Source organism: Ursus arctos, unplaced genomic scaffold (assembly GCF_023065955.2).
Source record: "Ursus arctos isolate Adak ecotype North America unplaced genomic scaffold, UrsArc2.0 scaffold_6, whole genome shotgun sequence".
NCBI lineage: Eukaryota > Metazoa > Chordata > Mammalia > Carnivora > Ursidae > Ursus > Ursus arctos.
Genome location: NW_026623078.1, coordinates 44,886,168 through 44,897,286, shown reverse-complemented (window position 1 = coordinate 44,897,286; position 11,119 = coordinate 44,886,168). Strand labels below are relative to the sequence as shown.

Sequence of the window (11,119 nt, the reverse complement as noted above, 5' to 3'; positions counted from 1 at the left end):
TAGAATGTAAGACTTGATAAAATTTGAGATTCAAATTAACAGCATCATAATATCAAATACCAAGACTTAACATTACAATTCATTAATCCATTATAATTCATTAGTCAAATGTCCCAAGGAGAGGGCAGAATGTACAATGAGTGTTTTCTGGAAATGAATTGCTAAAAATTAGTAGAGTCTAAAAAGACTCCAGAATTGGAAGCTCCAGCTGGGTTTAAAAGGATGGGGGAAGGGATATTACTCACTATTACACATTTGAAGCACCACTTTAAAAAATAAAATCTAGGAATGTCTCATCAGTTCCCACTGCATCAGGCCGACTCTGACTCTACCTTAAGCACTTTTTTCCTTTGTAAAGATGAAATTTAGAAACATGCAGAGAGGACAATTTGCATTGATTTAGGCCAGTTGGGAAAAGAACACGGTTTAGGGTAGGATTTCAAATTGTTGCATTAAATATAATAACATTTGCAGTAGTGGCACCGTTCCATAGTAATTTTAAAAGATTTCATTTTACTTATTGCAAGCCATTATCTGATCATATTTGACCTACATATTAATATTTTCATTATTATTCAAGTCCTTTTTTGCTCTGTACAAACAAATTGTCAGCCCTGTTCACTGCGAGATTATTTATTTACTCTGGAAATATCTGAAATTCTTTCACCCTATCTTTTCCTCTGGGACTCTCCCCCCGCCCCCTAAAGTATAGATATTAATGTCTGGGGGGAGGGGGACACATCCCACGAAAACGTGAGATAGAAAGAGGCCCCTCTAAACGGTATACTATGGGAGAAGTAGAAAAACAAAGAGAAAAAAAAGAAAATGATAATTGTTTTCTCTAAGGCTATTATCTAATGCGAAAGCAAATAGTCAGTCTGGAAATCAGCTAACAGAAGGGGATTAGAGAGGAGATCTGAGAGTGGCTTGATTTCTAGCAGAGCTGTCTCTCCAGCCAGTGATGAGACACAGGCAGGGCAGCCAGGAGCGCTCCAGATGGCCGGGGAAAGTGGTCGTCTTGGGTTACTGCAGGGCACTCGGGCCGCCGGAGAGCAGGCGGCCCGGGAAGGCATCATTAGGGAGCCAGCCCCACGTCCAGCCTGCACGGGAGAGGGCGAGGCTGGGAGGGAGGCCGCCCGCCCGCGCGCCCTAGCGAGCGGGGCCTGCCCATTGTTAACATATACTTGACCTCTGTGACCCCTGCACGACACAGATGTCTCCCACCTCCACCTCCCCCCCCGCCCCGCCGCGGGCCCTCCCCCCTGCACCTGGTAGCGGCCGCGCCGCCGCCTCCCTCCCGAGCGGCCGCGGCGCCCCGGGCGCGGGCGCGCGCCGGAGCCGGCCTGGTGCGGGCGCTCTCTGCGCACAGCGCGCGGCGCTCCTGCTCCCCGGCGGACGCCCGGCCGCCCTGCAGATAAATGCGTCGCCTTCCTCGACAGTGAGCGAGGGCGGGCGAGGCAGACGCAGACGCCGCCTGTGACAGTGGCAATTCCCTGCGCCCCACATCACATTTGTCTGCCACAGCAGCAACAACAGAAAAGCGGAGGGAGGGAGGGAGGCGGGAGGAGGGGAGCGGAGCTCCGCAAGTCTTGGGCTCTGCGTGGAGGCTGCGTTTGGCTGGCGTCCCCGACCCCGGGCTTTTTGCACCGCAGCTCGCAGTGCGCAGCGCCGGGCGGCCGCGGGCGCTCCGCCGGCGACTCCGCGGCCTCGTGGTGAGCGCGCGTGGGCGAGTGGCGGCGGACACTCTGGCCTCGCGGGGGAAGGCGCGCCGCGCCCTCGCCCCCTCGCCCCGCCGGCCGGTCGAGACGACGGGAAGTTTTATTTGCAGCTCGGACCCCGTGGCGGATGGTGGGACTCTCCAGCCCTGTGCAGTGTAAGTGCCCGCGGGAGGGCTGGGCGGGCAGCGGGGACTGGCCCCTGGCTATTACTGTTAATTATTATTCTGATGACCGTCATCTTCATTTGGATTATTCGGCCGAGAGGCTGCAGTCTGTACTTGTCACTCAAATAGGGTAGGACTACCGCACCAGGGCCGAGAGGAACATCACGGGTGACTCCAGTATAAGATGACACTGAACTTCACGGGTCAGCTAAGGATGCAATTTTCACTCCTAGATTCCCCGCGCTGTTTTTTGCAAATATTTTTTTCTTTCCTCTCTATCATCGCGGTATGTGAGCAGAAAGATGGTGCGTAGTTCCCACCCCCCATCCTCCGACAGAACAACTGGTCAAGGTGGCTAAGGTGCGTTTGGCAGGTGGCCCTAAACCCGCATCGGGGGTTTGGTTTTGTTTTGTTTTTAAATGGAAGGGAAAGGCAAGTTTCGATGGTGGAAAACTTAGCTCTAGGAGCAGGAGAGGCGAAATGTTAACTTGGAGACCCGGCTGCGACTGGGGTCCGGGTCCTCTTAGCGGCATCTAGGCGCTCTGCGCCCGCCTGCGAACTTTCTCCATTATTCCTGGGCGTTTGGGGTGCCCGAGCGGGAAGCCCCAGGGCGGGCGAAGTCTCCCGACCGGGCGTCTCTAACCCAGGACGGGTCCAGGACTTCACCTCCGGCGGTAGTTGGGCAGCGTCGCACCTGCCTTGACCTCCGCTCGGGGTCCCGCTACTCTGCCTTTTGGGGGTTCCCCTTGCAGCCCCGACTCGGCGCTCGCGGCTCCCGAGCGGAAAGCAGAGCCTTATGCTCGGTAGCTCTTGCTCCGCAGAGCCCAGACGGGGAGCCACGTCCGCGGAATTCCTTTCGTTTTCCAGAAGACCGTCTGGTGAAGCCCCCGGGCCCCGCCGCCCACCACCCTCTGCGAACCTTAAAGTCCTGGGTGGGTTGGCGCACCCAGACCACTCTCCCGGAGCGGACCTTGCTCTGGCCAGGACACCTTAAGCAAAAACGGTTGTGTCGGCTCAGAGCGCTTAAATGCATTTTATGAAAAAAAATTTTTTTTTTTTTTTTGTAAGGGCGGTCAGCCCTTGGAAAAGTTTGAGTACTACGATGCCGGAAAGTAGAATGTGAACCAAGACTGGTACTAAAAATAGTATCCAGACTCCCCCCTCACTGCCCCCCCCCCCCCGCCTTTCAGTTTCAGGGTTCCACTGGGGAGCTTTTGCAGCCCTTGGTCTCCTTATTCCTCGCAGAGCGTGGGATAGAAATCTTTAGAGCATAGTTTTTTTGTTTTTTTTCCTCCGAGATGGGGCACCTCAAATCCCAGCGTGCCCGGTCCTGGCAGCTGTTTCCTCAGGGAACCTGCAGAATGTCGCTTTAAGGAGTAGCTCGCACTCCTCGTGGAGGAGGTCCTGCAGACCAGTCACCGAGGCCAGGGCGAGGGAGCGAGGACCAGGAGAGCTGGAGAGGCTACTTCAGACCAACTTCATGTGCTTAATGGAACTCTGAGCCCCCTTGAATTTTTAACTTCGCTTCCCTTAATTAATCTGCCCAGGGCCTGTGTATAAATGGCTGTCCACAGCTGCTGCAAATTGATTTATCCCCTGATAAAGGTCGGGTTGCTGACCAAAGCATTTTCTTTCTACCTTCTGTGTGAACTGAAATCTGTTTTACAGGGTTTTTTTCTTTTTTTTCCCCTCCGTCTTCTAGTCTCCTTTTAAACATCTGTACGGTTTTTAAGTGCACTCAGTGGCTTTTATTATCATACCCCTCCCTTTGCATAGAATAGGAGTGGAACTGGGTCTGTGCCCAGTGAGTCCACACTCACCAGAATACAAATTGACCAGCGTCTCTGTGATAAACGGCTTGTTAGTGTTGGGGCCTCCTTTTAGTTTATTGCAGTGTTTTGCCTTGACCATGTGAGTCTTCTGTTGTGCCCAGTTTCTCCTGTCACACAGTTCCCTAGAAAAGGTCAACAAACACTATTGTTTCTTAAACCATCATAGCCCCAACCTGGGTGTTTATGTCAGCTGTGATGCGGGCGACCAGAAGCAAATCCATAATTCTGTCCTTAAAGTCTAATTTAGTATTAACATTATGGGGGCTTTCAAATCACATAGGGAGGTCTGATTTCTTTTTTTTTTTTCCCTTTCTTTTTAGTGATTTTTATTTTTTAAGGGAGGTCTGACAATCTCACCCAGTATTCATCAGGGAATCTTAGTTTGACCCAGGCTTTTCTTGCAGCCAGGAGGGATGCTGAGGAAGTTAAGTCTGTCATTGCTTTACTTGTACTGTATTTCACATTTGATATTTCTTCAGTTTATTCTTTCAAAAGAGAAAAATCCAACCCAATCCAACCCAGGAATCCAGCTCATTCTGGGTGCCTATTAAATACTGACTTTATCTAAGACTTCTACTAAGAGAAGAACTTTATATTAGAAGTCTTTGTTTAAGCATTAGTAATTTTGTTGTAAACCATTTAGACAGCACTTTCTTTGAAAATCTAAATACTGAGTGGGAGAATTTGAGTATGTATGTAGCTTCTCCAGTGTCCAGTTCATACCTAATAGAAGCTGTGGGGGGAAATGGTCTGTTTTGTCCTTAATGTTTGGACAACTCAAAGCAGACCAGAAGTCTTTGAAATGATATTTTCCTTTGTAGACTTAGTCTCTGTGACCCACTAATATTTGCTGTTAATTTGATTTTTAAAATGATTCTTCAAGGACCTTCCTAAGAAGGGGCATTATACTTGCAATACAATGCAGACTGCCCTATTCAGTTGCAAGTTGCCGGAGGGAGTAGGACGGTGTGTGTTGCAGCTAGAGGACCGCAGCTTTTAAAGATTTTTACAATTTTTCCTTCCTGAAGAAAAGTGAAATATTGCTCTTGATGCTAGTTTTTGATCATGAGCTCTCCCATCGAGGGTGTTAGTCTTAGTGTTTGTAGATAAAAGAGCACTTCAAAATTGCAAGGAAGTACACAAATGTAAGGTGCTATTATCATTTATTTTATTGGAAAATAGAAGCTTAGCCAAAAAAAGACTCACTTTTTTTTTTTTTTAAACATTGAAAAGGGATCACGAGAAAGAAATGCTTCCAATAGGAATGGTGGCCAGTGGTTGTCAGTTTAGGACATTCTTCACTGTCAAATCCTGTTTCTCACTTCTTTGATATGAACATCAGCTGACAGGCACTGAATGCAAAGCCTTCTTCATTGAGGTTTTATGCAGGCAACATAGCTCTTCATAGCAAAGCAGTCTGAAAAATTGGCACCTGCAGGATTTGCATGTGAAAAAAACCGAGTCAGTTGCATTTTACTGGAGTCTATTACTGTAAGTTATGTAAGTTCAGTGAGAAAAGCTATTTATTTGTTGCTGTTTGGGCACTTAAAAGTTCTTTGTTTTATGGACACCTTATTCCTCATGCAGTGACCCACAGACTTTATAGATAGCAGAAGCAGGGAGAAGTGATCTCTGGCTTTATAGAAGTTATTTATTTTTAACCACGTGCTTACAGAGTGCACTTACATTCATAGTTAATTTTTTTAAATGTGGCTTAAAAATGATGAAGTCCTACAACTTTCAGGATAATCTATCAGAAGTTAAACAAACACATAAAAAGAAGTGAACATAAATAGCCTTTGAAAGCAGTCTAGGACTTTAAGAGTTCTATACTTCAGTAACAAGATAAAATCTATAAGAAAAAAATTAAACCTTTACACTTCTAAACTTCAGAAAAAATGTCTCCCCCCACACTGGTTCAATTGGCACCGAAGTGCCTTTTAAAAAATCATATTTGACACTATTTATTTAAAAATATCATATTTGACCCCAAAATAATGAACAAACGTTAACTCTACTAAAACAGCTTTGTGAACCTGGTGTTATCCATCAGTGGGAACATTTTATCCAGAATAAGTTATTATTACCCAAAGAGACACCTTCCAACTTCACTTTTTTACAGCCATTAATATAAGAGTTCCTAAATAATGTTTAAAGAACAGTGAACATTTTATTAAAGCAAACATTAGTTCAGTTTAATGGAGGTAATTGTAAGTGATAAGACAGAGCAGGTTATCTCTGTGTTGTTTAAACAGAAGGAGCTACTTTGCACCATTTCCAGTAGCCATCTGTAGAAGAGAAGGGTTTGCACCTGTCTGTCCACACTAATTATAGATTAGGGCCAAAGAAATGAAATTCGAGGAGGTTTTCAGCTAATGAAATCCATACTGATTTTATTGTAAATGTGTTTTATGTAAAGAGGGTGATGGTTGAGTTATGAGTGAATAAATCGGTATGTAGCTGTTAGGCACTTGGTTTTGAAGCACAATTCTGCTGCATTAACCTTTGATATTAAAAAAAAAAAGACAAACAACTTAGACAGGGATGCTAGCCTTTGTTTGACATCCATAGCTACAATTTAGTGAGCAGCAGTGAGGTTCAGTGTGCAACTGAAAATGCTGTAAAGCAGCTTAAATGTTAAGAATATTCTAATATTTTGAAATGCAGATGAAGTAGAAGGTAGGTTTTGTTTTAGGCACATAAAACATTAGAAAATTAGAAAGCTTTTTTCTTTTTTCTGCATTTCAGTTTCACATCCATGAGAAATTAAAGCAAAACGAGTGAGGAATGCATTCTGCAATAAAAGGTCACATGAATGTCTACCACATCTGTTTATAGTAATTATGAACATAATTAACATAAGAATTACAAATGAAATAATGACAAGCTGAGCAATGAGATATTATGCCATAATGGTCATATGTTGGAATTCTCACATTATAGCACACTAGAATTCACATACTCAAAGAAAGAAAGAAAATGCTAGATTTTTATCTGAATTAATGCTTCAAAACTTATCTGCCTGGGGCAGATGGACTTCTTGCTTTTATAGGAAGGTAACCTATTATTAAGAAAAGAACTAGTTGAAATTAAGATTTCTAGTCTCCAGCTTGGACTTTAAGACAGCTGTGATTATTGAAACCACTTTCTGTTGTACACTTATTCTGTGATTATACTTCTTGATTATTGTGCTTTTCTTTTTTTTTTTTTTTAAATTGAAAGCTTTGCAGCAAAGTGTTTGCTTTGGAAGAGAGTCATGGATTCTTCCCATTTGAGAATTGGTTGATCTTTTCTAGAACTGTGAGCCAAAAGTCAATGAACAAACAAGGTAGTAATAGAAATACTGTGCATTTGCAAAATAAGAACATTGACAGATTAGCTTTTGCACAGTTTTTTTCATGCCTTTAGTGTTTGGATGCTTTCAAAAGAAAAATGTAAGCCTTTTCTGGGTTTGAAAGTAGTAGTGCATTGTTTTATTTATTTAAATAGCATTTTTCCCCCCAAAGAGCTTATAATGGAAAAATCAGTAAGCATTTGTAAGTTGTATTTTTTTCTTCCTGGAGTTGTGTTGGATTTACAGGCATTTGCATGTAGCCTGTGTCCAAATTGATCTAACTGAAATGTAATAAAGAGGAAGGTATGTGTGATTGCATCTGGTTATTCTGAATGCAGTTTTCTATAACAGCTAGAGAAAAGGTGAAAGGTGAGCTTTTATGAGAACTAAAATGATACTCTAGAAATCCGTTATTAAATTTAAAACATGTTAGAATGGCCGATTTTCACCCATTTAAAGTTCACGTGATTTTGTAATGTGCCCTGCCAAATGGCTTACTTCTTACCCTTGCACCCCTCTCTCACTATTGAACCTGGCCACTTTTTGAAGATTTATGGAGAAATATTACCTCGTTCTCGTCTCAGTGATACCACGAGGTTTTCCACATTATTGGATTACTGGAGGATTGTGGCAGACCCCTTTTTATCTGACATTCATTGCATGACAAGATTTTTCACACATGCCCTTCCCCCACCCCTGTCCAGCTTATTTTCATTCTGCCTTACCTATCAAATTTTTCTGAATTCTCTTCTTGGCGTGGGAGCATGGGGTTGGGGTTGGGGGTGGGGAGTCCACTACCCATAAAACTGTTTTTTGGTTAAGTGTTTTGGAGGGGGGTGTTTGATTAAACAATGCCTCTCATCAAACTTGTCTCTAAGAGACTCTCTTCCTTCTTGTCTTTTTCTCTATTAACTAGCCTTAGGCTTCCCTCCCCTCTACCATTTTGTCCCTTACCAAGACCCATGCATAAACCATGTTATGACCCAAAGTTCCACTGCGGCTGGGGCTACAGTGTAGGTCATGAACAATTATGCAGTTTATTGGCTACCTCGTTCTGAACTTGCTCTTCATTCTGCAGTGAGAGCTTCTTAACCAAGCTCCAGTGCTTTGAAATACAACACAACCAAACACTCCCCCTTCCCCCAATAAAATAACTTTCTTTGCTGCATTATCTGCACTCCATTAAGGATCTGATCAGATGTTCCGATTGTCTGATGGGCACATTTAAAAGTGAACAGGGGCTCCTCTGGGGCCACTCAGGTGTATCTCCCTCCTGACCGTGATGGGGTAGAGGATGAACTCTGCGCTGACTGAGGCGCATTAGCCCTTGCTTGTTTTCTGATTGATTCTCGGGCTCTGGGTGGGTGAGGAGCTGTGAAGCAGCTCAGGCCGAGATTGATTGCCTCAATTTCAAATTCCCACCTCCAAAACAGACTCTCAGATGTACACATAGGGAGCCCCCTCCCCCAACACGATTTCTGGAGATGGAGCAGGTGTGGAAGAGTCACCTGTAGCTACCAATCACAAGTGGTCCTTCTTATCACAGTGATGCTGGCAGCACAAGTCTTCTGGGACACTTTCAAGCCCAGGGAAAGAAATTTTCTATCTGTTGGTGTGGGTTGGGGAGGGGTGGAATCTTGGGTTATTGGGGCCAGCGAAGAGAGGGACAAGAACTTCCACTGGAGGTTGGTCTGGAAGAAGACTGGTAACAGCTGTGAGGGCTCAAATGGGTTTGTTTTGCAAATTGTGGCCATTGGGCTGGAGGTGAGATGGTGAATGTCTTATTGTTATGCTCTGCCAAAAAGGGAGCTCTTGATCCCTTCTGACCTTGACAGAACCTCCAAAATGTTCAGTCTGGCCCTGAAACAGGGAAATGCAGTTGGCTAGTCTGGATTCCTCCCCTTTTCTTGGAGGAGGGGCAGTTTGAGGGATGTAAGCAGCCCCCAGCCCCCCCGCCGTCACCCTTAGCCAGCTTTGGGGTACCTCGCACCCACTTGCTGCCCCCCTCCTGGGTCCCGAGCCCCCACCTTTTTCATCCCTTTTTCGGTTTCTTCCCTCCAGCCTGTGCCTCTTCCCTCTCCCTCTCTCTCTCCCACTTTTCCTCCCTCTCGCGCTCCGTCTCACACGCACCCTCTGTTTATTTTCCTGCCTCCATCTGGGCCCTGCTGATATTGTAATCACCCTGATGCACGTTGGCTTCTCTCCTCTCCCTCCTGCGCTCACACACTCACTCACACACAATGTGCCATCCTGACAAGCCTTTTACTTCTGATAAGCTCCGATGTGTGTTTAATGAATACAAAGCCGCGGTCTGGGTGCCGCCTCGGCTGCGGCCGCCTCTCCTGCGCTCCTTTGCCAGAAGGTAATCTCCGTGAACGGGGAGGGGAGGCGAGCGGGGAGGAAGGAGGGGTGGGGGGGTGGGGGGAGCGGGGAAGCTGCTTTTCTCTTTCCCTCTCTCCCTTTCCAAATGATTCAGAAGTCGATAAGACCAGGAGAAGTGAAGATGTAACATGTTATCTGTCGCTCCTCTTAGCTGGCGGAGAGAATTTACATTTAAAGATTAGCAGAGGGAGAAAGAGAAATCTGCCTTTTGTTGTGCGGGGTGAGGAGGAGGCATCAGTCCTGGCCTGGACGCTATCTCCCATCACCTCTGCTATCCAGACAGGACTCACCGAGGTGAGATTACCGGAGGGCCTTATCTTTAATTGGGTTTAGTTTTGCCAGTCTGAATAGGTTTAAAGAGACTCGATAAAGGGGGAACAATAGATTATTTATTGACTGAATGCTGAAGCCTCTAGATGAAGAGGGACGAGAAAAAGCTGCTTAACAACTTGATTAGTTTATTTTAATTTTTATTTTAAGGTGAGCCTGTCTCTCTCCTGGTGCAGGGAAGGGCCATAGAACTTAGGTGAAATTGAATGACTGGAATGTCTTCTTTCCTCTTCATCCCCCACCCCCTGCCCTTCTCAGCACCATCTCCCTTATTTTAACAGGAGTTTCATTTACCTCTTGTGTTTCGGATTGATAAACTGAGCAGAAAGGGTAGTGGCTTTTGGAATTGATCATTCGTGCTGGGTTTTGTGTGACTTGTTTGGAATGGGTGTTGAACTGATACAAACGGTGGGACTTGAATGAATGAGAAAAGCAAATGAAGACTACTTTTAATATGCAGTTAGTCGATTTGGTAGTATGGTTTCAGCATGGTTTAGAGAAAAAAACATTGTTCTGACGCCGTTAGGTAGACTTGTGTTTTGGATTTGAAACACGGAATTTTTCCTTGGAGTGGGTTTTAAAAAAGAAGAGTAAAAAAAAGAAATGTTTTATTGACTCATGAGTGTATTTCAAAAAATTACAGTGTCAACTTTGTAATGGTCTTAAAACGGATAAAAGTGAAAAAAAATTTTGGTTTGCCTCGTATACACCGTCAAGATAGGTGTTTTCATAGGTAAATATGATCCAGTAACTAAAAGCCTGATTAAAATTTGTTTAAAGCTGGGGGGGGCATGTTTCCTTGTTGACAGCGGCAGATCGATTGGGTAAGACAATAGAGTCCCATTATTTCACTTCCATTGACTGAACATATTGACATTTCAGGTTTGCTGTTGCCTCAGTGAGCATGATGAAACACTGAAATTCACAGACCAACTGGCCCGAGTGGCACATATATTACTGTATGTCATTTCTGCCTTCAGGTTACCTTATCCCCCAGGCAGAATGGGAATGGACAGCCTGGAATCCTTCGGAAGGGGTAGAGCTGTGTTGGCTAAGAAACTAGAGGTAGCATGTCTTAGGAGCGTGTTTAATTTTACCCAGAATTGGTCGTTACGGAGAAATACGTGGAGCGCTTTTATTGAAAAATCTGAGAAGCATCCTCGCTATTCATCTTGCGCATGTTACATAGAAGAATACCCATTTTCAAGATTTATCTTTACGTCCTCCAGAGGTGTCTGCAGGGAGTGGTTGGTCACATCATTTAGGTGTTTACCAGCTTGTGCTTGGGTGAGAACTGTTCTTCCCCAGTCCGGGGTACTCAGACATGAAAGCACCTGCTGAAGCTATATCTGGTCAAAA

At 45.0% G+C, this 11,119-nt stretch overlaps 1 protein-coding gene across 2 annotated transcripts in view; it reads left to right on the top strand.

Moving 5' to 3' along the window:
• The first annotated feature begins 1,397 nt into the window (after positions 1-1,397).
• RUNX1T1 (RUNX1 partner transcriptional co-repressor 1) overlaps positions 1,398-11,119 on the top strand; it is a 134,806-nt gene continuing 125,084 nt past the window's right edge. The window contains exon 1 of one of the 2 annotated variants that reach the window (XM_026495761.4): positions 1,398-1,873. In XM_026495761.4, the coding sequence (XP_026351546.1) occupies positions 1,846-1,873 (28 nt within the window). In that variant the 5' untranslated portion in view covers positions 1,398-1,845. The remainder of the gene's footprint in view (positions 1,874-11,119) is intronic. The other variant, XM_057307737.1, reaches the window with a different exon arrangement.